The 26,679-nt window shown below is 41.2% G+C and overlaps 1 protein-coding gene across 1 annotated transcript in view; it reads right to left on the bottom strand.

The window, feature by feature from the left end:
* gli3 (GLI family zinc finger 3) overlaps positions 1 to 26,679 on the bottom strand; it is a 164,203-nt gene that overhangs the window by 25,894 nt on the left and 111,630 nt on the right. The window contains exons 5-7 of the mRNA XM_061965256.1: positions 16,704 to 16,915; positions 13,327 to 13,482; positions 6,995 to 7,196 (exon numbers count right to left, since the gene is read on the bottom strand). Coding sequence (XP_061821240.1) covers positions 6,995 to 7,196; positions 13,327 to 13,482; positions 16,704 to 16,915 — 570 coding nt within the window. The remainder of the gene's footprint in view (positions 1 to 6,994; positions 7,197 to 13,326; positions 13,483 to 16,703; positions 16,916 to 26,679) is intronic.

Here is a 26,679-nt window from a genome sequence, read left to right as displayed (position 1 = left end):
ACGGCGAAGCTTTAGCACGCGTAGTCTTCAGCTCGTTAGCACGTGGCGACAACGTCACCCTTCTAGAAGGCAATGATCCAAATGATAAATAAGTGTGAAATAAAGCTGAATTAATTCACTTTATTTATGTCCTCTTGCTGGTGTTCACCTTTAGTCAAACCCTTGCAGAAAACAAGTTTATTTCGAGAGCACAGTATTTTCACGCAGTTTCTCAAATGAAAATATAGCGGAACCCGTTTATGTTGAGGCCTCTCAAACTGGCTGACTGACATCGACATAAGTCGATGTCAACATAACTGTACTTGCACGTTTGCTTGAGACATCCACTTGAGATGATATTGTTGGTTTTAATTCCTACCAGTGGCTAAAAGCTAAAAAAAAAATAAAAAATTGATGGATTTTGTGAGTTGCTCCAGGTTAATACTAACATGCTTTTATTTTGAAGCTTATTTGGCAATGAACAGAGGAAGTCTCTGTGTACCGTATTTTTCGGACTATAAGTCACAGTTTTTTTCATAGTTTGGCAGGGGGTGCGACTTATACTCAGGAGCGACTTATGTGTGAAATTATTAACACATTACCATAAAATATCAAATAATATTAATATTATTTAGCTCATTCACATAAGAGACTAGACGTATACAATTTCATGGGATTTAGCGATTAGGAATGACAGATTGTTTGGTAAACGTATAGCATGTTCTATCTGTTATAGTTATTTGAATGACTCTTACCATAATATGTTATGTTAACATACCAGGCACTTTCTCAGTTGGTTATTTATGCCTCATATAACGTACACTTATTCAGCCTGTTGTTCACTATTCTTTATTTATTTTAAATTGTCTTTAAAATGTCTATTCTTGGTGTTGGGTTTTATCAAAAAAAATTCCCCAAAAAATGCGACTTATACTCCAGTGCAACTTATATATGTTTTTTCCCTTCTTTATTATGCATTTTCGGCCGTTGCGACTTATACTCCGGAGCGACTTATACTCCGGAGCGACTTATACTCCGAAAAATACGGTACATATTTTAATGCTGTGTCACTGAACAGTGCTTAAAGAAATCGATTCACATTCGAATTGCGATTCTTATTTATTCCAATTTTAAATGGATAATTTTGTAAAAATCTATTTTTTTATACATTAACAAAAATACATTTTTAGGCCATCTGCGGCTTACGTGATACGTCAGCTTCTGTAACCTGTAATGAAAATGTTTTACTGTATTTTTCGGAGTATAAGTCGCACTGGAGTATAAGTCGCACCTGCCGAAAATGCATAATAAAGAAGGAAAAAAACCATATATAAGTTGCACTGGAGCCCGGCCAAACTATGAAAAAAACTGCGACTTATAGTCCGAAAAATACGGTACTATAATTTTAATACCAAATGATATATTCAGAGAATTGGTTTGCATCGAGTATCTTGTCAACTTGAGAATTTATTCCGAGCCGAACCGTCACCATAAAAATTGGAAACGAATCGTGAGTTGCTGTCAGACGGACATTCCTGGTAGTTATATTGCTCTTGTTGTTTCAGCCTGCTTTGATGGGGAGGAAGTCGACAATGTCAACATATGTCAACATTAACAGACATTTTTCATAGAAATTATACTTTTGAGTCTCACATTTTATGTCAACAAAATTGTGTCGTCATCAACTGAAACAGTGTTGTCAACATAAGCGGGCTCCATGGTATGCGACTAATTTATACATGTATTGAGGCAGCACTTGAGCAAGCAACAGCCAACAAATACGTCACATTGACTCAGCAGAAACAGGCAGGTAATTACTCACAACAGCAGTCCAACTTGTGGTATCAATGGAATAAACGTTATAACTATAAGACCCTGACACAATTGCACTCACTACTGCCAGGGTCCTTAATGATTGATTAATGGTAACAAAACATGTAACTATATACCCAGTGCAGCAAGGCATGCTGGGTACTGCAGTGGCAAACAAACCATCATGGGGCATCTTTGTTTTTCTTCTCATAGAATGAACTTCAAAAGCTAACTTCCCTGAAGTAAAAACAAAACAAACTGTCGCCACAAATTAGTCAAAACAAAAAAAATAGATTGAATCGCAATTTTTAGTTGTAAAGATTTTTAATCGATTAAAAAAAAAAATCTAAAATCTATTTATTTTTTTATTTTTTATTTATTTAATCTGTCCTGTCCAGACACTCATCACAAATCATATTGTTTATGTGGATGCCCAAATCTGCTGTACAACTATTCTTTGGAAAAGAAAGTGTTGGATACTTCTCTTGTTGTCTTATTTTTGTAAATGTTTGGGTAGCATTTTGTTAAAAAAACAACAACAAAAAACGGTTTTCTTTTAAGTAATACAAACATTTATCAGAGCTGAGGAATGCAGTTAAATATAGAACTGGCACCTCATTTTATAAAAAAAAGTATTTATTTTGAATCCGGAATCGGTTTGAATCGAAAATCGATTCTGAATCGAATCGTTACCCCCGAGAATTGAATCGAATCTTGTGGTGCCCAAAGATTCCCAGCCCTACCACCAATGGTCAGTGTGCACAGAGCCGCTAAACACACACGAGTGTATCACCATTCATCGTTGTGTCTCGTTCTCACTGCGGCCCATAAGTCTGCCATTCTTATTACCAGCGTGGCGGAAATCAATGGGCCGAGACGCATTTGGGGGCCCATCGGCTTGTCATATCACTCATCAGTCCGCGGGCTCGGCCTATTTGGGTCCTGTCACCGGCACAGTGGCTAAAGCTCCGTCGTGTGATTGATCAGGCTCTTCCTACAGATCGCTGATCAATGGCTATGGGTGGGGCCATGGATCTTTCCTCACTCGCTCCTATCTTGTTTTCTTTCGCCGCCCATCGCTCGCCTCTTGTGATGCCTCCACGGGCCGCATGACTGACACCAGCCGCCAGGGAGGAGGGCTGACTGGCTGGCAGGGAGATGCTCACCCACACGGGGGTTTGACATGGACATTAACTCCTTCTTGCCCACTATATTATTACAAGCAGGCTAAACACTGTAGTACCTCAACTTAAGAGTGTTTTGAGATAAAAGCTGTCTCTTGGCTAATTGTTATGCTTTAACTTGCAAGCAAAAGTTTTGAGTTCCAAGCATCCCCGCCATTAGTTGGCGTAGCAACAGTGAACTCCGCCCAAAACATCTGGGCTTACTCGCTAGCATTATCGTATAGCTAGAGATCAACATAACTTTGTTTTCCAACCATGTGAAGGAAGAAAGTGGGTGCTAAGAAGAAGAAATAGAATATATTAACTGACTTAAAAAAATAAACCATCAAAAAACATGACTCAAGCGTGTCGCCAACTGAGGGAAGCAATTTGAGCGTACCACTACTAGTCTGCACCTTACTGAAGCAAAAGGAGTCTAGGACTAGCCAAAAATGTTAAAATAGTATCTAAACGGCTGACATTTAGCTATACAAATATGGAAAAGCTGCTGATGGTGTGTTTGACGGAGAAGCAGCTGGAAGGATATGCCGTAGAAGTCCGCTCTCTAAGGTAAATATTGTATATTGTACATTATTACAGTACACGCGGGCACGGCCGTTTTGAAAAGGTGGGCCCCCTACGTCACATTCTGTTTACATCCTGTACACACTGGTGCGGCCATTTCGAAAAGCTTCGACGGTTAGCAGCACTTCTGACGAGTTAATTTCCACAATTGTCGTACCTCGCTGTGTTAGCCTGTCTTGGAGATCACTTTGTGTGATCACAAAATGCTTTAAATGTGTCCAAGCTTTGGATTGCTAGACAACCACTGAGCTAGCGTTTTAGCTACGTAGTTAGCCTCCGGCTTCAATTCAAGGGAATTTATAAACGAAGGGGGCTTAGTTTCGCATCGAGTCTTTAATTGTCATGAGAACGAAAAAGATGCCACAGCGAACATTTGTTACAGCGAAGGAGAAGGCACTACCGGGAGACAAGCCGATGAAGCATCGCCTTTCACTGCTTGTATTTGTGAACTCCCAGAGTGTTCAAGAATGCCACAAATATTCCCAGACAAAAGGTAAAAATTATTTTTAGTTTTTTCAGTGTGTCTGTGTGTGTGGACATTTAAGTTTGCTGTTGTTGTGTTGTTTGGATGAAAAAGAGATTGTCGAGCCATTACTCCCCTGCTATGTTGGTTTGAAATATATATATATATATCCATCCATCCATCCATTTTCTACCGCTTGTCCTTTTTGTATATGTATATGTATCCATCCATCCATCCATTTTCTACCGCTTATTCCCTTTGGGGTCGCGGGGGGCGCTGGAGCCTATCTCAGCTACAATCGGGCGGAAGGCGGGGTACACCCTGGACAAGTCGCCACCTCATCGCAGGGCCAACACAGATAGACAGACAACATTCACACTCACATCCACACACTAGGGCCAATTTAGTGTTGCCAATCAACCTATCCTCAGGTGCATGTCTTTGGAGGTGGGAGGAAGCCGGAGTACCCGGAGGGAACCCACGCAGTCACGGGGAGAACATGCAAACTCCACACAGAAAGATCCCAAGTCCGGGATTGAACCCAAGACTACTCAGGACCTTCGTATTGTGAGGCAGATGCACTAACCCCTCTTCCACCGTGAAGCCCATGTATATGTATATATATATATATATATATATATATATATATATATATATATATATATATATATATATATATATATATATATGTATGTGTGGGGGAAAAAATCACAAGACTATTTCATCTCTACAGGCCTGTTTCATGAGGGGGGTACCCTCAATCATCAGGAGATTTCCTGATGATTGAGGGTACCCCCCCTCATGAAACAGGCCTGTAGAGATGAAATAGTCTTGTGATTTTTTTTCCCACACATACATATATTGCGCTCTACTACGGTATCGAGCACTATTTTTTGGATAACCTTATTAAGACATATATATATATATACATATATATATATGTATATATATATATATATATATATATATATATATATATATATATATATATATATATATATATATATATATATGAGACTTTGAACTGTTTTTAGCTTTTAGCTTTTTGAACTGTTTTTAACTTTTAAACTGTTTTTATCTAACAAACTGTTCTTAGGGTAATTTATATTTGCTTTTTAAATGTGTATTTTTTATTTCTGTTTTAAATGTTATTTTTTAGTCTGTCCTTTGCCTCCATTTCTTTGTGGTATACAGCCCTTTGTTTTTCAACTGTGCTTGTCTTTAAAAGGCTTTATAAATAAAGTTGGTATGGTATGGTATGGTATGGTATATATATATATATATATATATATATATATATATATATATATATATATATTCAGAATCAGAATCAGAATCAGAAATGTTTTATTAATCCCTGAGTGGAAATTAAGATTTTCAGCACAACCCCATTTAAGAGCAGACAAACATTACAGGGAGACAGAATAGGATTGCTGACGGGTCTGCCCACTTCCGGCGTCCCTTACAAAAAAGGTGAGAGTCTAAGCCTGGGCCCCTGGAGAGGGGATCCAGACTGAGACCAAGGGAAAAAAACCTCATAGCTATAGCACACATGTGTGTAAGAGGGAAACATCAAACATCAAAGAATACAAACGACAAGGTCATATACATTATAGTGTCTACAAAGTGTAGTTTATTACTAAAATAAGGACTTTTGTCAAGGCTAGTACCAATTATTCATGTTTACATTTATTCTTATTAGGAACTCTGCTTAACTATACAAACATTTCGGAAGGCGAACCTGGTTGAAGAACCAATTAACTTCGTAAATCGAGGTTTCACTGTACTTCATTAACTACTCTACTTGTTACTGTATTCAGGGTTTCCCCTTAATGTGTTTATTACCACCACACCTTGAAAATGAAGGCTTCTTTTGTACGAATGGAAGTAATATAATATATTGTAGCCCCCAGAAAAACTCATACAAAGTCCGACGCTATTTGTAACTTTTATTACCATTCTTTTATTATCAAGCACAATTCCAACGGGTTTTACCTCCCATAAAAACACTTTTGTCTCCTTAAATCTTTGCTTCTCCGCTTCAGCCTCGTTAGTCAGGGACATCGAGGGACAGAAGTAGAGTCTCTAAACCCGACTACATTCTATAATAACACCAGAAGAAGATGCTAGATTTATTGCTAGATGTTTTTAATTTTAAAAAGTCTTTAAACACTTGAAAAAATCTCAAGAAAGTACCCTGTACAAAGAGCAGCAACAATTGACAATATGGCAAAACGATAAAAAAAATATGTTAATACTAATTAATAGTAACACATTTGTTTTAAATGTATGCATACATTGTATGAGCCTTTTTAAAGAAAATCATATCATCATAGCAAATTATGCAAAATACTTGATGACGGCATTGTGACCACACCCATAACCACGCCCCCACCGCCACAAGTATCCTGGCAGTTTAGGGGAAACCCTGGTACTAAATTATATTGTATTGGTTTTGCACAATATTTCTTATGTAAAAGTTTTTGTTTTTTAAAGCCTGCTCAGTGGCCTAGTGGTTAGAGTGTCCGCCCTGAGATCGGTAGGTCGTGAGTTCTTTGGTCATACCAAAGACTATAAAAATGGGACCCATTACCTCCCTGCTTGGCACTCAGCATCAAGGGTTGGAATTGGGGGTAAAATCACCAAAATGATTCCGCTGCTGCTCACTGCTCCCCTCACCTCCCAGGGGGTGGAACAAGGGGATGTGTCAAATGCAGAGAGTAATTTTACCACACCTAGTGTGTGAGTGACTATCAGTTAACTTTAAAAGCCCTTTTACATGTTAAAATTGTGCTGTTTTGGGGGGAGAAAGCACCAAGCAAATTGATTTCAATTAATTTCAACGGGAGATTCAAGTGTTTTCAGTGACAGAACCATAGAAACTCGTAAATTGAAGTACTGTTGTACTGTGAACACAACCATTTGCACATTTTACATCCAAAATACTCATTTAAAAGTAAAAATAAGTAACTTTATAGTGCATCTTAGTTACCTGATGGCCCCTGCAGACAGGTGGCCGTAGGAGCCGCTGGTGGACGAGCTGGAGCGCGAGTTGTTGAGCATGGTGACGAGCGAGTTGGGCGAGTTGCGGATCATGGTCTGCAGGTCGAAGCTGTGCTCGGACAGCGGCGAGATGGGCAGCGGCCGCTTCCTGCTGGGCCGCGACGGCAGCCTCGGGCTCGGGAAGCGAGAGCCTGCGGGGAGAGGACACCAGAGGACACACCGCTGAGACAAAAGTGCCTAATAAGTCGGTTCCCTCTTCAACAGATGACATCTTTGTCAATCATGCCACAAAAGGCTGGCGTGAGTGCGTGTTCAGCTGTCACTTGATGCACTGCTTGCATTTCATGCAGGAGAAAACAAGCCTTTCATGTTGCTGAAAAGCTCAGACTGTGTATGCTAATATTTCTTCAAGTCCAATTTGACTCGTTATTCAAATGCAATCAGTGTTGACTGGGAATACCAAAAAAGGGGGTTTGAATAGGTAAGAGGCGGTGGAAAAAAGGCGCCGCCATTCTCCACGCGCGTCGCACAAAGAGCCACGGGTGGAGATTAAAACGTGACTTTTGTTGTCTTTTCACATGGAGATGTCACAAACAAGACGGGTAACAACAGAGAAGGGGTGGGAGGCTGGGGGGGCAGAGGCGGCCCGAACGCGCTGAGGGGATGTGACGCTTTGTGCGCCAACTGACACAATGACTTTGTGACTCAAGACTTGGAGATAAAACATTTGGAGTTGTTTCATAAAGGCAAACAAAACCAGCTTACACGGCCCAGATCACCAGCCCCCCACCCCTCCATATTTACGTCCTCCACAATCCATCCATCTCCCACATGTAAATGCTCCGTCTCTTCGTTTGACACATCCAACGATTACAGAACGCTCCATTCAGATGGTAATCAGTGCGTGTTGCATGTGTGTGTGTGCGTGTGTGTGTGTGTGTGTGTGTGTGCGTGTGTCCCATTGCAACCCAAGTTACAGCATCATGTCCTAACTTTTTCCAGCGGGGATTTGAACCTTCTTTTCACAAGCGAGACTGCAACAAACCATTATTTTAATAGTCAGCGATTATATTTTATTTTATTACTTATGATCTGCTGTACACGTTTGAGTTTGACTTTAAGTACGCAACTTAATTTTTAACACATTTTTGAAACCTATTATGGTAAATTTAATTTGTAATTAAAGAAAGGTAAAAGACTGAAAAATGTATGTTTTTCCATACTTAATTCCACAAAGTATATAAGTACATACAGGGTTTTCCCCAGATTGCCACCATACGGTGGGGGTGTGGCCATGGGCGTGGCTAGGGAGTGATCAACATGACCTCGTCATATAATTTGCATAATCTGTGATGATGCATATATTTTCTTTAAAATGGCTAAAAATATATACTGTACATACATTCAAAAATGAATCTGTGTTATTGTGAATATGAACATATATTTTATTTAGACATAATTGTTGCTACTCATTGTACAATGTACTTTGCTTGGAATTTTTCAAGTCTCTAAAGATGTATCTAATCCTTCTAAGGATTGTTTTCTCTATTAAAAACAAGTATCAACAAATATAGCATCTTTTTCTGGTGTTATTGGAGACAGTACTCGTGTTTAGAGACCCTTCTGTTGCTCGATAGACGAACAGCGAGAGCTGCAGCAAGCTTGACGTTATTCTCCCTAAAAGCCGCCACTATGCCCTGTTAATATTTGCACGTTGCACATTTTGCGGGTATATCTCGAATATATTCAAGTACTTCCACATCGCAAACATGCGTCATCCATGTTGCTGCTACTTGATCTTAGCGCTGCTTTCGATACCGTCGATCATAACATTTGATTAGGAAGTATCAAAACAAGTATTGGTATGTCAGAGTTAGCCTTTTCTTGGTCTAACTCCTATTTTACTGACAGGATGCAGTGCGTCTCCCATAACAATGTGACCTCGGAGTATGTTAAGGCAACGTGCGGAGTTCCACAGGGTTCGGTTCTTGGCCCTGCACTCTTCAGCATCTACATGCTGCCGCTAGGTGACATCATACGCAAATACGGTGTTAGCTTTCACTGTTATGCTGATGACACCCAACTCTACATCCAACTCTGACCAACACGCCAGATTGTAGTCACCTGGGGGGGGTGTCTAAATTAAATTAAACAATGGATGTCTAGCAACTTTTTGCATCTTAACGCTAAGAAAACGGAAATGCTGATGATCGTCCTGCTCGACACCGACACCTATTTAATAATATCACCTTAACATTTGACAACCAAACAAGTACATAAAGCGACTCGGTAAAGAATCTCGGTATAATCTTCGACCCAACTTTCTCATTTGAGTCACACATTAAGAGTGTTAATAAAACCGCCTTCTTTCATCGCTGTAATATCGCTAAAATTCATCCCATTTTTGTCCACCACCGACGCTGAGATCATTATTTGTTCGTTACATCTCATCTCAATTACTGTAACATATAATTTCCAGGTCTCCCTATGTCTAGCATTAAAAGATTACAGTTAGTACATAATGCTACTGCTAGACTTTTGACAAGAACAAGAAAGTTTGATCATACTACGCCTATACTGGCTCACCTGCACAGGCTTCCTGTGCACTTAAGATGTGACTTTAAGGTTTTACTACTTACGTATAAAATACTAAACGGTCTAGCACCATCCAATCTTGCTGATTGCATTGTACCATATGTCCCAGCCAGAAATCTGCGTTCAAAGAACTCCCAAAAAAGTCTACGGGCATTAGAGCGTTTTCTATTCCAGTACTCTGGAATGCCCTACCGGTAACAGTTAGAGATGCCTCAGTAGAAGCATTTAAGTCCCATCTTAAAACTAATTTGTACACCCTAGCCTTTAAATAGGCCCCTTTTAAGACCAGTTGATCTGCCGTCTACCTTTTCTGCTCTGAGAAGTTATCAGGTGGCCATAGATCAGCTTCCACGGAGCGCTAGCTGTTCCAAGATGGGACCCTGGATGGACCACTACTGTAAGCATCAGTTGGAGACGTCTCTGCGCTGCTGACTTGTCTACATACAAGAGGATCCATTGCTGGCTCCACTATGGACTGGACTCTCACATTGTTAACTGTATCCACTTGACATCCATTGCACAGGTCACCCAAGGGGGGTCCCCACATCTGCGGTTTCTCGTTGTCGCCATTTAGTTTTTTTCCCCTGATGAGGATCTGAGCCGAGGATGTCGTTTGAGACTTTGTGATTAAGGGCTATAAAAGTAAACTTTGATTGATTGATTCATTGATCAAAGTCTTTTTTCGGCGACCGAATATTCAGTGCATCACTAATCAAGAGTGCGCTATATGTAATATACAAAGATGTATATATGATTCCTAAGAATTAGCGATTGTTGAAGGACCGTTAATGACGTATACACTGTGGCGTAGTTGCATACACGTAAGATGAGTTGAAAAATAAAGTAACGTAGATCCACGCTGATATCCATGTCTCCTCTACTTTACAGCCACAAAAAGAGAATAACCCCTCCCCAAATACATTACCATACACTACATATATCAATTCATACATTATATTACTTTAATTAGTTTATGTGTGAAAACAACACATTTTAAAGGTGTGGAGGCTTTTATTTTGCAATTACATGTAGAGAAAACTCTGATATATGAAAATGATGTACTTTCTGTCATCTCGTGGAAGAGCATGTAGTTGTTGTACTTGTGTTTGGATAAGTGAAACTGGGTAATTTCCCACAGCCCACCTGAGGATCTGTCATTGCGTTCTAATGTGCCGCAGAACAGTGATTGGGAAGCCGCAGCGCCCTCTAGGTCTAGAAGCATCTCTCGCGTGCTCATGCAAAATATTACGGTACGAATAAGACTCCTGGATGCATCTAACTAACAAATCCGTGGGTGTGAAGAACAGTTTCCACCCTCTGGGGGAGACGGGGGGCGGGAAGGCACACCCACCAGGGTCCCACCACAGACGCAAGGCCTCATGGGAGCGATGGTTTATTAGCGCACCGCCCAAAATGATGAATCGGCCAAGCGTGGAGACAGAGAGTGGAGCGTCCCGTCCCGGAACAGAACTGTCCCTCTAATTTCCTCTTGATTTATGGACAGCGTGTCCGCTTATGCACCGCGTCATTAATTCCTGTGGCCACGCAGGGTTCAGACAGCGGACTGACGGGACATAAAAAGCGGTTCTAAAAACTCTTGGCGACACACACTCACGCATTAGAGGAAACATGGGGTATGTAATAGTATAATTTCTCCATATAGAACCAGTTGTAGGCAACCACACTGTATCCCACTGGGAATCTTCTGGATTTTTCCCATGTATTTTAATATGTTTTATTTAGTAAACAAATGAAAAAGTGTAGCCCATTATTATTACTGTGCTTTGGGTTTTTTCTGCTGTCAATGGCGTTTTTACTGTACTTGAACATGACAGAAAATAAAAGTGGTAGAGATAAAAAGCATAAATCCAGACAGTAATATGGTAATTCTTGCACTAATTAGGCAGTAAAATAGGCGATCAGGCCCATTGTTTCCCAGTGAAGGTAATTACACTCAAATATCCAGCATAGGCCAGATTATCATTGAAAGCCTCATGATGGAGTCTATTTCCCCCCCAACAAAGCTTTAAAGTGCTAATATTTGAGCTGGTGTGTGTGTGTGTGAGACCTGATGAGGCCACTTTAAGTAAAGAGCACCGCATCCCTGCTTAAATGTGGCCCTAATTGTTTTGTTTCAGTCTATTAATCTTAAAAAGTGACAAAGAAGAAAGGATTTCCCCCCATGATGAATGTCGAGACGTTCCAATTCCCGCGTAATAGCAATTAATTTTCTGATACCCGCGTTAAGTTTGGCTAGTTTTAATTAGTTTGTGTTCTGAAGAATAGGAGAGACTTCACCCCGGGTTTCCGTGAAGGCGCCGTCCGCCAGACGAAAGAACGCTCTCATCAAAGCGAGTTGGGGGGGGCAGGCGTCGCGACCTCGCCGAGATTCAGCGCGCGTTTAATTTCCTATTTACACATTAAAATAACTCATTAGCATAAGTCCCCTGCACACACCCCACTAGGATAATAGCTCTTTTAAATCATGTCAATAGGACTGGAGCTGGTGGCAGGTATAGGATGGGTTCTACTGGGCCCACACAGTGCACCCCGTTTACGTTGACCCTCCTCGGGCCGGCTGACCCACGCCGACATAAGCGAATGTCAACATAACCGAAACTAACCATGCACGTTTTTTTATTAATTTAATCAGACACATAAGGTGAATGAGCAATAATATAGGGTTGACTTTGATAAATCCCTCTTAGAGCTGCTGTGCTAATTTTGTAGTATGTCTTGCAATGACAATAAAGCTTTTGTACATGTGCTTATCTTATCTTATCTTATCTTAGCCTGCAAAGACTACTCTGGGACAAATGATGATCCAGAACCTTATATTTTTGAGCCTGACTATAAGGAGGATGATCTACACGTTTTAGAAGCTGAGTCATAAGCAGATCCAGCAAGTAGCAGTATTGCTAAGTGCTTAACAAGAAACACCAGCTACGAACATAATAAAATAATCACTTACTGTACAATGTCTGCTCTCACTGGGATGCCAACTGATAGTATATTCATATTTTTCCATTCAGCTAAAGAATGAATCATAATCCCCACAAAGGCTTTAAAAAAAGGTGCCGTCTTTTCGTGTCTTTCTCGCCAATTTTGGGTCTTTTGAGAAGTTGCCCAACTTCTCAGTTTATAGCCACAACTTTCTACTGTACGAGCAGGAGGCATGATTTATAATCTACAATTGACTTTAACCAACTCAGGCGTGTGTCAATAGCTGCATAAGCTAGTTACCTCTCTATTCCTCGACGTTAGCGGTTATAATAACAGCATTGCTAAAAATTGACTAATATGCAGGTCACAAGGTTTAAATGGAGTATTGTTGGCAGTTTTGTGTGTTTATTAGAGCGCTTGATGGGCGCAATAGATTGCTCCCATTAGCTGCATTGTTAGCCACCTCGTACTTGCCGTATATTACAAATTTGAATGCATAAAAAAAGAAAAACATGTCTTACAAAGGGATTGTGAATGATAAGCAAAATAAAAAATAAAAAAACATAGTCAGGCTGTAAATTCTATCGTGTAGAAAGTCATGGTGTAAAAATACATCTCGAAATGTTATATTGGCAACATGCTAAAAAACAGAAATAGCCCTGATCCAAACAAGTGAGGCTCTGCATCACCTGCCTCTACCTAGATCGCACATCCCTGGAAATGACCCATTTGGTTCTCTGATTTGATATTGACAAAAGCAGTTGACCATACATGCGCACTTACTTTCCATGGCCTGCAGGTACTCCATATGCAGAGCACCGGCACCGCTGGCCGCGGTCGCCACGGAGGGTAGCAGGTCAGCAGAGTAGGGGCTCCGGTGGCCCGCCAGCAGAGCCATCTGGTGGTAGTACTCGGCGGGGGTCAGGCCTGCGTGAGGGGCTAGGGGAGGGAGGAACGTTCATTTTCATTGGATGCTAGCTTGCTAGAGCAAGTGTGAGCATCACGTGAAGCGGGGGATTAGCCAATGCATGCTCACAGATTATAGTAAACGTGCATTAGTGTTTCATTCCAGTATTCCAAGCCTTACACTATCCTTCCCTCTCCTGCATGCATGAGTATACTTTATATACGTGTGTGTGTGCATGCTGGCACTTATTTCAGTCTTGTAGAAAAGAAGGAGGCTGCAGTCTGCAGATATGCAACCTGCTTCCTTAAAGTCTCATTGCAAGGAAACAAAAGGCCTAAATCTTCCCCGATAGATCTGCAGCATGCACCAATCATAGAGATCCCTTCTCGCTACGCACGCCCCTCTGCCTTCCTTTTCTGCCTTCCTTTTTCCCAGTCATTCCCCCTTGTTGTGGAGTGCTGTAAGTCCTTGAACCGTAGCCTAAAAATAAACATCTGGCGGTGGGCTTCCTTATGCAAATATCCAATGAAAGGCTGTGGTTTTGGATGCAAATATGGAATGTGTTCACAGACCCGCAGAGTTCAACACCCCTCCTCTCTCCGGTTGGAAGAAATAAATAAAGCGACGGTGTATGCCTGCAGTGTGCGTCCACGATTGGCTGAATGGATGTAAGAAAAAGAGATGCTAAATTAATTTGATCTGGGTATTATGTCTCTGGTGGAAGTGGGGAGTTTCTTAATTGTCTCTGCTGTTCCGCCTTAGCTTTGCATTTGCATTCAGCCGTAATGTGGCCCATTCAGGATGCTCGCACAGAGAAGAGCTTTGCCGGATTTCTAAATAAGAAACGTTGGCATCGGAGTGCGATCCTCGGGGCATATTATAAGTGTATGTGTGCGTTAGAGACACAGTCTTCTGGACTTGGTGGGATCTAAAACAACAGCAGGATGAGAAGCGATGATGAGGAACCTGAGGAGGGGGAGGAGCTAACATGCCACCCACTTTAAAGCTCCATTAGATTCTGTTAATTAATTCATCATCATTTAAATGCTCGTTTTTTGTTGTTGTTGTTGTTTTTTGGTGGAGGAGGCTCTGTGATATACTAACAACACCAAAGCTGATGGGCTAATTAACTGGCACATTGATGAAGGGCATAATTAGGAGCCCCATTCACAAGTCAAAGCCCTGTGTAGTGAGATCTTGTGTGGCGGGGCTAAAATACTTGTAAAGCATGCATGGCGGTAGAGATAGATGAGTACACACGATGCACTTTACATTTTCTTATTTCTAAATTGATCTTGGTGCAAATGAACATAAGAAAATGTCATGTATTAGAAATTCGTTAAAGATGTCATTTTTGGTCACGTGCCAAGAAGTAATTTTGCACATGTGTGCATCAAACAATAACAATTTTCTTCACCAATCCGCTATAATGCACTTTACTTTTCATTTTAGGGGTTGTAAAAAAAAAAATCGATATTGGAATGGATCTCGATTCGTAATTGTAACGATTCTTAATCGATTCAAAAATATAAAAAAGATGTATATTTTTTTTAACTTTTTTTTTTTTTTTTCTTTTTAATCATTTCTGTCCAGCCACTTAGACAAATCATATTGTTAATGTAGATGATCATATCTGCTGTACAGATGTACTTTAGAAAAGAGAAGTGTGGGATACTTCTCTTGTTGCCTTATTTGTTTTTGAATTTATTCAATGTTTAGGTAGAATTTTATTAAACAAAACCAGTTTTCTTTGAAGTACTTTTTTCTTCATCAGAGCTGTTTGTCTATTTCATGGAAGAATGAGGTTATTTATAGAAGTGGCAATCAATGTTATGATTGTGAATTGAGAATCGTTTTGAATCGAGAATCGAATCGTTGCCCCCAAGAATCGAATTGCTTCGAATCGTGTGATCCCCAAATATTCACAGCCATAGTACATTAACATGTTTTCTTGATTCTAAATTGATATGCAAATAAACACAACATATTATGTGATCCTCGTAAAAGACATACATTTAGGTCACGTGCCAAGAAGTCTTTGTATTTTGGACGCATGTACATCAAATAATACATTTTTTCTTTACCGACCTGCTTTAATCTACCTTATAATGTTGTTTCCTTATTTCTAAATTGATCTTAGTGGAAAAAAAACATGATAAAATGTAAACCATGTTAATGTGATTCCTGTTAAAGGTGTCATTTTAGGTCAAATGACAAGAAATATTTGTATTTTGCACGCATCTACATCAAATTGGTTTTTTTGTTTTTTTTTGACCGAACCAATTTAGGGCACCTAATTTTATATGTGCTAAATGTATCACGGTGCAAATAAGCATAAAATAACATACTCGTTAGGGATTCTTGTTCATCACGATTCTAAATCGATAATTTTCAAAACTTGTACAAAATGTATGTATATTTATTTTTGTTGTTGTTGTTTTTTTTGACAATCAGTTTTTAAAAATAAGTTTTTAGTCCACATCCATGCAACCAGAAGGAGCTATTCTAACCTGTTTCCCGCTTTGAAAAACTTTCATTAAAATCATTATACACCAAATAATGCATTGCGAGAATCGATTCATATTGAGAATCGTGTTGAATCGATCCTGAATTGAATCGTCACCCCAGGAATCGGAATTGGATCGAATCGTTAGGTTCCCAAAGATTCACACCCATAATACTCATATTTTTTCAAAAATTTGTAATTTCAGATTTTAAGATATCAAACTTATTGAAAATAAATTACATTAGAAAAATCATGTGTGACTCAAGTCTCAAATATTTTCTTTCCGAAATTGACGAATGAAAACATGATGTCAATAAAATCTAATCATCTCTTAATCAAAATCCTATTATGGACTTCAACATGAACTTGAAGCTAGCCCCCCCCCCCCCCCCCCACGTCACCACATGGTGTAACAGTAACTGACCCTGGCGGTCTCCGACACGACTCACAGATCAAAGGGATTAGCCTCCCGCCAACCTCCCCCCCGCACCCACACGGATCACATCACCCTCATAACACTCCTGTGAGCTCGCTCTCCCTCGGCCCAGATAGCATCTGAGCGAGCCCCCGAGTCCTAATAGAGACGGATCTCACCTGATCCCCCCCGCCCCGGCCCCAGCGCAGGAATTAGCCTGATCCCGACAATCAAGAGCCCTGCGATCGAATCTGCACTCATCAATTGTAGCAATTATACGTCCTTATAGGGGTCTTCCTCGCCAGTTTGTGGTGATGCACGTCTCCACTCACCGTCGGCAGGGCTGAGGCCTCTGGTGGCCGACAGCACGGAGATAGAGGGGCTGCCGAGGGGCTGCAGGGAGCGGATGTAGTCCATGTAGGGGTTGATGTACGGGTGCGAGGGGTGAAAGGGCGACTCCGCCCCCACGGAGGGGTTCCGCTGGGGCGAGATCCGGATGAGGGAGATGTCCGAGAAGGCCGGACTGCCCGCCAGCGCAGGAGGCCTGAGGGGAGAGATCAATTTAAAAAGTGATGAAGGGCAGCTGAATAGAAAGGAATAATGACATTTCGGCCTAAAAATCAATTGGGTTCTTGCCTTAAGATAGAACAAAAGTCCTAATAGCCATCATTTTTCATTGTCATTCATTAGAAATTAGTTTCAATTTTGTAAATGTAAACATGTTTATTTGCGTGATGCGTATCATAGGTCTTATGGGTTCAAAATTAAGCATTTTAATGGGTGCATACATTGTTTGCACCCAGCAGGCACAAGACATTAAAACAACATCAAGAACTTGTTGAATTAGGTCCTGACGTTGAGCAACTCAAACCTAATGTTGGATGGAACAACATGCTTTTTGACGACATTTAATCAATGTTGAGTTCTGACGTTGATTTGACCATTGAATTTTGGTCATTTTCCAACCAGTATTTTCCGACTAGAATACAACGTTGAAACAACATGCTTTTTGACGACATTAAAACAATGTTGGGTTCTGACGTTTATTTACACATTGAATTTTGGTCATTTTCCAACCAGTATTTTCCAACCCAAATACAACGTTGAAACAACATGCTTTTTGACAACATTTAAACCAGCGTTTCTCAAAGTGTGGGGCGCGCCCCACTGGTGGGGAATAGAGACATGACAGGTGGGGCGCGAGGAACGGGAGGGAATTTCACTTTAATTTTTTTTTTTTTTTTAGATTTTTTTTTTTTTACTATGCTTTCATTTTCTATACACACTGTAAATCACTTTGTGATTCTGTCTGTGAAATCCGCTTTATAAATAAATGTAAATTACTTATTTTTCCTGTAGGCTTTACATTTCTAGGTAGGAGCAAAAGTTTGACAGACATAGCAACAGTAACTAATGGGGGCGGGGCTAAGCGGAACAAACTTGACGAGACAAGCGCAGCAAAATGAAAAGCTGTCCCACTGTCAAACGACACAGTTGCGAGACGTATATGCGACATTACAAGTGATCTTGAGGAACAACTCGGAGACAAATGAAAATAAAGTCGTTTTGCTTTACAAGTGGACGAAGCTACTGACAGCAATAAAGACTGCCTGTTCATCGCATACGTCCGCTTTGTGAATGGCGAGTCACTGTGCGAGGATTTGCTGTTTTGCAAATACATGAAAAATAGAGCCTCTGCTGATGAGCTGTTCAAGATAATGGACCGTTTCCTCAAAGAACACGACCTTAAATGGGAAAACTGTGTGGGCTTTTGCTCTGATGGCGCAATGACCATGGCAGGGTCAAGAAACAAGCTGCAGGCTCTAATAAAGAGGGTTGCGCCAAATGCGCATTGGACACACTGGGAAGCATTCGCGTCAAGGCAGCTCAGCCCCGAACTCAATGAGGTTTTAACAGATGTGAGCGCGGTAAATTTGATCAAAACACGACCACTGAAAGCGCGACTATTCTCTGCACTGTGTGAGGAAATGGGAGCTGATCATACAGCCGTGCTGTTTCACCATACTTGCCAACCTTGAGACCTCCGATTTCGGGAGGTGTGGGTGGGGGGCGCGGTTGGGGGTGGGGGCGTGGAGGAGTATATTTACAGCTAGAATTCACATATATATATATATATATATATATATATATATATATATATATATATATATATATATATATATATATATATATATATATATATATATAAAAGAAATACTTGACTTTCAGTGAATTTTAGCTATATATATATATATATAAATAAGAGAAATACTTGAATTTCAGTGTTCATTTATTTCTGATGATGAATTCTGCTTCGTCTCCTTGTTGTGTGCGCAGTTGTGCACTGCACTCTCTAAAAGCCCTAGATGTTAATGTCACATATGCATGTACATTAGATGGCAGTATTGCCCTGTTTAAGAGTGTCACAACATTGCTGTTTACGGTAGACAAACTGCTTTACGGTAGACGAAAAGGTGACTGCTGTTGTTGTGTGTTGTTGCCATGCTGGGAGGACGTTAATGAAACTGCCTAACAATAAACCCACATAAGAAACCAAGAACTCGCCCTCCATCATTCTACAGTTATAACGTGATTGGGCAGGCACGCTGTTTATATTGTGGGAAAGCGGACGTGAAAACATGCTGTCGACACGTCACTCAAGTACGCCTGAATTTCGGGAGATTTTCGGGAGAAAATATGTCCCGGGAGGTTTTCGGGAGAAGCGCTGAATTTCGGGAGTCTACCGGAAAATCCGGGAGGGTTGGCAAGTATGTGTTTCACAGTGAAGCAAGGTGGCTCTCCCAGGGCAAAGTGCTGTCACTTGCCCTGTCTTCCCAAATGCATAGCTCCTCCTTTTTTTTTGCAAAGATTGCAAAGTGGCACTTTTATTTTATTTATTTTGAACTTGATGCAAGTTATTTGATTTATTATTGAACTTGATGCAAGTTAAAACACTTTTATTTGATTTATTATTGAACTTGATGCAAGTTATAACCCTTTTTTTGATTTATTATTGAACTTGATGCAAGTTATAACCCTTTTTTTGATTTATTATTGAACTTGATGCAAGTTATAACACTTTTGTTTTATTTATTATTGAACTTGATGCAAGTTATTTTATTTATTATTGAACTTGATGCAAGTTATACCAGGCAGCACGGTGGAAGAGGGGTTAGTGCATCTGCCTCACAATACGAAGGTCCTGAGTAGTCTTGGGTTCAATCCCGGGCTCGGGATCTTTCTGCGTGGAGTTTGTATGTTCTCCCCATGACTGCGTGGGTTCCCTCCGGGTACTCCGGCTTCCTCCCACCTCCAAAGACATGCACCTGGGGATAGGTTGATTGGCAACACTAAATTGGCCCTAGTGTGTGGATGTGAGTGTGAATGTTGTCTGTCTATCTGTGTTGGCCCTGCGATGAGGTGGCGACTTGTCCAGGGTGTACCCCGCCTTCCGCCCGATTGTAGCTGAGATAGGCTCCAGCGCCCCCCGCGACCACAAAGGGAATAAGCGGTAGAAAATGGATGGATGGGCAAGTTATACCACAGCTGCACAGTTATTTTATTTATTATTGAACTTGATGTTATTTTATGTTATTGAGTTTGAATGTATACAACTTGATGTTACTTGATGTTCAATAAATTTGAAAATGTTAAGCTTGGCGTTAGCGTTCTGTTGGGGCGATGGGGGCAGGTGGGGCTTGAAAACTCGCCCTTGTCCAAAGTGGGGGATGACAAAAAAAGTTTGAGAACCACTGATTTAAACAATGTTGGGTTCTGAAGTTGATTTGACTGTTGAATTTTGGTCATTTTCCAACCAATATTTTACAACTCAAATACAACGTTGAAACAACATGCTTTTTGACAACGTTTATTCAATGTCACGTTGTGACATTGATTTTTGGTAATTTCGCAAACAACAACGTGGATCCAACATTAAACACCAACGTTGTTACAAATACAACTATTTTGGAACGTTGCTTCAAAGTCGGTTTTAAAGACCATGTATGATACGTTGTATCAATGTTCTGTGCCTGCTATTAGCGAGGATCTACTGTACAGTGTTATCTCAGGTTTTTGTAATGCCCACTTTTCGTATGATTCAGTTTTATTTTTGTATACCCCTTGGTTATTATCCAGCTAAAAACTGCGCGGAACAAACTAGTTTGTTTGTAAATGTGGGTGAATATTACAATATTTTTTGTGAAAAATTGCTTTGGTTTTCATATGATTCTGTTTTTGTCAGACCTTTTGACCTGCTCAGTTGGCTTGTGCTTAGAGTGTCTGCCCTGAGATCAGTAGGTTCAAACCCCGGCCGAGTCATACCAAAGACTATAAAAATGAGACCCATTACATCCCTGCTTGGCACTCAGCATCAAGGGTTGGAATTGGGGGTTAAATCACCAAAGTGATTCCTGAGTGTGGCCACCGCTGCTGCTCACTGCTCCCCTCACCTCCCAGGGGGTGGAACATAGGGATGGGTCAAATGCAGAGGGCAATTTCACCACACCTAGTGTGTGTGTGTGTGTGACTATCAGTGGTACTTTAACTTGAACTTTCTAAATCTTAATAATGCATGTTGACTACACATTCGAGCTGTGTCTGCAAATCTGACAGCGACGAGCAAATGAAGGCGTCCTCAACGCACTGTAGGATTTTAGCGAGCCGCTAACGTCCCTCCACCATGCAAAGCCACTTCTAAGTCAGTAATTTTCGCCTCTATGGTGGAAAATAAACGAAGTGTCTTACAAGTATCATTATCACTGGAGGACAAGGAATATCTAAACACGCTATACACAACACACCATAGGAGGATATGATAACTGCTAACCAGAAGCCAGAGCTCTTGAACGTGGGCAAATCGATACAAATATTGACAGTTACAATACCAAGGATAATATCCTTATTTGGTTGATACTACAGGGGTTAGAAAAATATTTTTTACTATCAAAAAGACATTTTGTCATTTTTGTTATTGTTCGCAAACTCGGGGAAATAAGTCCCTGGACACAAAGGATTTAAATTACAGCCAATAATAGAAAATAGTATAACTGTTTAATTAATATGGTTACACGACCATCCTGTGTTTTTGTCCGATTATAACTGTGATCAATAATGGATTTTTTCAAAAATCTTGAACATTTTAAGTATCCGTATCAGCATTGGTATGACCAATACTGCCTGCATAACTACTTGGTATTAGATCGATACACAAATTTGTAGTATCAGACAAAAATAATGTAAAGTATTCAAACAATAGAAGAAGTGCTTAATACATTTTAACAGAAGTGTAGGTAGAACCATGAAAGTAACCAGATATTAACAGTACATGAACAAGTACAATAACAATACAACAAGAAATGACGCAATATGTTATTGTGTACGTCAGCAGCTAATAAGGAGCCTTTGTAACCTGTTGTGAAATGATTCTACTATCATTTACATACCAAATAATATATTGTAATATACTGTATATTGTCGCAAGAGGCTACGCCTGCAATACATATTGCAATATATATTTTATCCCTAAATGCTACAATACATCTCATATACAGTAGCCACACATGCAGTTTCTACTTCCCAGCTTTAAGGCCCAGCCTGAGTACTGGACTCGAGAAGTCTCTCCTCCAGGGCGGAAACAAAAGAGAGAGCGAGCGAGCGACATTCCGCCGTCTTCCTACGCAGACATTTCCTCGGATCAAAGCAGGCTTTAACCGCGGCGCCGTCATCACAGGGAGAGCATCGACCCACTCGCCGCTGACCAGAACCGAGTTACTGTAGCGCCACAAAGCGCCTTCATCACGCAGTCTCACACAAGGGAAGTCTTCAAATACAATGTGAACTTATTTTCCTTATCAAAAGCCCTTTTTATATACGGAAATAAAAAGTTGACAAAAGTTTGAAGTGATTTGTCTCTATGTTCATTTAATTGGCTAGGAGGGGTAGGAAACTTCATAATGATGGTCCTCATCACAAAGGCCTTCCCCTGAGGATGAGGAGAAGTCCTTATATCAGGCAGACATTAACAGGCTGAGAGATTAGACCGAATTAGCCCCCCCGCCTCCTTCCACTCCATCTCCACCGCCCCCAGAGGACCAGTGTGCGGCGACAAAGGACCCCAGGAGGATGTGAGGATGAGGAGGGAAAGTGTGGAGCTGGGCGTGAAGAGTTTTCTGCGAGACCTGGCCAGAGAGTTTGTCTCGTGGTGACCTTGAGCGAGGCCAGGGGAGGGGAGCGGAACAGCCCAATTACAACCTCCGCCCCGTCCCCTGATCCCCACCGACCACCGGCCCCCTTCAATCCACAGCAGCTACAACTAATGAAAGAGCTCAGGCCGGGGGCCAATGATGAGTCCTGCACACATTATTAAAGGTCGGCCATAGAAACAAACACACACACACACACACACACACACACACACACACACACACACACACACACACACACACTGCTAACGGCGCCTTTCTTTAACTAGCCCAAAGAGTCTGTTAGGGTGTGTTCAAGGCTTTCACTGTATTTAAGTGTGTGACGACACGTCTCAGTGATGCTGACACACACGTCAAACGAGCTACACAGTGGTACCTCGTTTTTGGGACCCCCCCACTTTTCAAATGATGTCTTTTTTAGCAAAAAATTTTGAAAAACTTTGCTGTGGTTTTCATAAACCACTGGGCTGGACATATTAGTCAGTGTATTTGAGTGTCCAAGCAAATAATTCCATGCGTTGGTGACTCAGTCTCTTTTCTGTTTTAATTGATAATAACTGCAATATAAGCCGACATGGGGCCAAAGAAAGTTGTGAGTGCCATTACTTTAACAAAGAAGGTGAGAAACACTGCTGAATTCAAGAAAGGTCACTTAGCAAAGTACAGATTTACCTTTCCCATCCCTTCCTCCTTCTATGCCCATCGATATCTTCACCAATAATAGTCTTTAGTAACTGTACTAATACATTTTAAGTGTATTTTGCATTGTTCTCTGCATGTAAAATATGATTAGTCTGCATAAAACATGTTTTGTGTTAATATTTTTGGGTGTCAGGAACATTAACATTATTTTGTATGGGAAAATTGTGTTCCGTTTTCATCTGATTTTTTGGAACGGATTACAAACAAAAAACAAACTAATACTATATATATATTTAAATTTGGTGAATGCAAATCATTTGAGGCAAGATGCTGTTTTGATTGCAGAATTTTTCTCAACAAGATTACGCAGAAATGTCTTATTTCAATACTTATTTTCTAAATAGCTTCTCTCCTTTCTTTTGCATTGGTTATGTTATGTTTCTAAGTACTGTCAAAATGTTTTGATTAGGGCTTTCAAAAATAACGACCTTAAAGGGGTCATATTAGAATTTTAAAACACTCCCTTGTGGTCTACATAACATGTAATGATGGTTCTTTGGTCAAAATTGTGCATAGATTTAGTTTTCAAGCCGCTTTCTGACCGTCTCTTCAGGATGCGCAGTGCATCCTCTTCAACCGCGTCTTCCCTGTCATCCATATTGTAGTTTTTAGTGCTTCCATAGCGATTCTACAGACAGATATAATTTTGAACTATACGCTACTTTGTATTAGAAATGGCAACAGCGGATGATGCATGTGCATGTACAAGCCAGTCTGCCCCACAACAAGAGGATAGCAAAACAAAAAAAAGAGCTTACTGACAACAGTGCGGACGACAAAGCAGTTTGGGTACATTTCTACCATGTCCGCTGACATCACAACTGGGAAAAATGTCACAAATTGGGCAAATTCCAAACAGCTTGTTTGGAGGAAATATGAAGGAAGGCAAGATTGCCTTTTTTTTTTTTTTTTTTTTTTTTAGTATCTCTGCAATGCACTTCATGGTTTTATTTTAAACTTTAGGGACCTATGCAGAACCCAAATACACAAAAACAGGTAAGAAAAGTTGGTTCTGCATAATAGGTCCCCTTTAGGAGATGTTATTATTCACAAAAGATTACTGCATTAATCGTGTATAGATGCAGGTTAATCAGACAATGAATTTTGAGCGTACATGCTCCTTTACCGTAACCGTGTACGTTTACCTGATAGGTGGAGCAGGTTGTTATGCGGTTCGTGATCAGGTCAATGCAAAGATGAGTGAGGAGACTCCGATTGTTGTCCAATTTAAATTCAAAATAAGTAAAATAGACTTTAGATAAAACTGTTACCAAGTTTTGAGCAAATAAGTGTATTCAGGTAACACAGTTAAAACATTTTCTTGTATGACATTCTAAAAATAAAATTGCGTCTGTGTCCAAATTTTGCGCTCTTTTATTTAAGTTCCTCTCTCTGGTTCTCTCCCGGAAAAGGGTGGAGTGCCATCTCCGGGTTGGGGAGGAGATCTTGCCCCAAGTGGAGAAGTTCAAGTACCTCGGGGTCTTGTTCACGAGTGAGGGAAGAGTGGATTGTGAGATCGACAGGCGGATCGGTGCAGCGTCTTCAGTAATGCGGACGCTGTATCGATCCGTTGTGGTGAAGAAGGAGCTGAGCCGGAAGGCAAAGCTCTCGATTTACCGGTCGATCTACGTTCCCATCCTCACCTATGGTCATGAGCTTTGGGTCATGACCGAAAGGACAAGATCACGGGTACAAGCGGCCGAAATGAGTTTCCTCCGCCGGGTGGCGGGGCTCTCCCTTAGAGATAGGGTGAGAAGCTCTGTCATCCGGGGGGAGCTCAAAGTAAAGCCGCTGCTCCTCCACATCGAGAGGAGCCAGATGAGGTGGTTCGGGCATCTGGTCAGGATGCCACCCGAACGCCTCCCGAGGAAGGTGTTTCGGGCACGTCCGACCGGTAGGAGGCCACGGGGAAGACCCAGGACACGCTGGGAAGACTATCTCTCCCGGCTGGCCTGGGAACGCCTCGGGATCCCCCGGGAGGAGCTGGACGAAGTGGCTGGGGAGAGGGAAGTCTGGGCTTCCCTGCTTAAGCTGCTGCCCCCGCGACCCGACCTCGGATAAGCGGAATTAAGTTCCTTTTGAATAATTTATTCTTAAACTGTGGTGTACCACGAGTGGACGCGGGCTCCATCTTGTGATACGCCGAAGAATCACTTGATTAAAGTACAGTGTTTTATTTTATTCAAAGTGTTACTGTTCAAACTGTTTGTCAAGCTACAGTGGCCAACAACATTCAATATACTTCTCTGCCCTGTTTTTAGTGAATACTTAGAACTACTACGCTACAGTATTTTAACGTTGGTCATTATGGCGGTACTTGGTGAAAAAAGTATGAGAAGCACTCCTTTAAATTAGACAAGCGACCAATAACCTTTGATTAATATTGGGTATAGTCAAGATAAGTGAGACACAACACCAGCAGTGGAACGACACAGCTGCACTTTAACGCCACACATGTCACAAAAAAAACTCCCCAACAGGAGCACACGCAGCTGAAACGTATCCGGCTCCGGACATTTTTTACCTCATTTAGACTGCATTCCATTGCATCACACAGCATGTACATGATACTTATGTGTCTGTGTGTGTGTGTGTGTGTGTGTGTGTTGCTGCAAAGCTTGCGTGCGACGCTTGAGGATGTTTTAAAGGAGAAGCCAGAGAAAAAAGGTTTTGGCTGCTATGACACTGATTAACCCTGTCTGCTCCTCTTGTTTGTCCAATCAACTGGGCCAGTGAGGTGGCTAGAAAAAGAGCAAAGCGCATGTTGAGTAGTGGCAAGTCTGCAGAGCAAGGGGCACACAAACCAAGCATGACCCTTAACATCTTAGCATCACCTGTTACTCACGAAACTAAATCTGCGGTTTTGCACACTTGCCAGCTTCTCTCTGTGAAAGGGGCTTGATGGAGTGCAACCACGATAACAAACATATTATGTACCCGATTAACTTAAGACAAAGCAATGTGTAGAATCCTGTCAACGTGCAGGAAGTGTCAGTTTTCCCACACCTATCCAAAGATTTACGCTTCCCCCAATCCTCCAGACGACGTTTAGCCGACAGCGTGCAAGGAAAGAGTTAGTAACGGACATATGGAAACCATTTCCTTCCCCGTGGCTCAAAGCGGCGTCTTTTACGACATCGCATGTTAACACACGGGGCGGCCACAGGATGTTGTTTTATTTCCCTGCACGACTGTACATGCGCCAGAGTATAAATATGCCACCAGGAGATGTTGAAGGTTTTTTTCTTTTTGACCAGCGAGTCCTTGTTTGCGCGCGAGGGTTACGTCAACACGTGATGGTTTTTGTTGGGCAGCCGCGGCCTAATTTTGACGGCTTCATTTAGGCACTGAAGGTATCATTGTGGCCGAGGCGGCTGGACCCGGCCGGTGTTGACACAGCGGT

This window comes from Nerophis lumbriciformis, linkage group LG07 (genome assembly GCF_033978685.3).
Source record: "Nerophis lumbriciformis linkage group LG07, RoL_Nlum_v2.1, whole genome shotgun sequence".
NCBI lineage: Eukaryota > Metazoa > Chordata > Actinopteri > Syngnathiformes > Syngnathidae > Nerophis > Nerophis lumbriciformis.
This window is presented reverse-complemented; position numbering and strand designations above follow the sequence as displayed.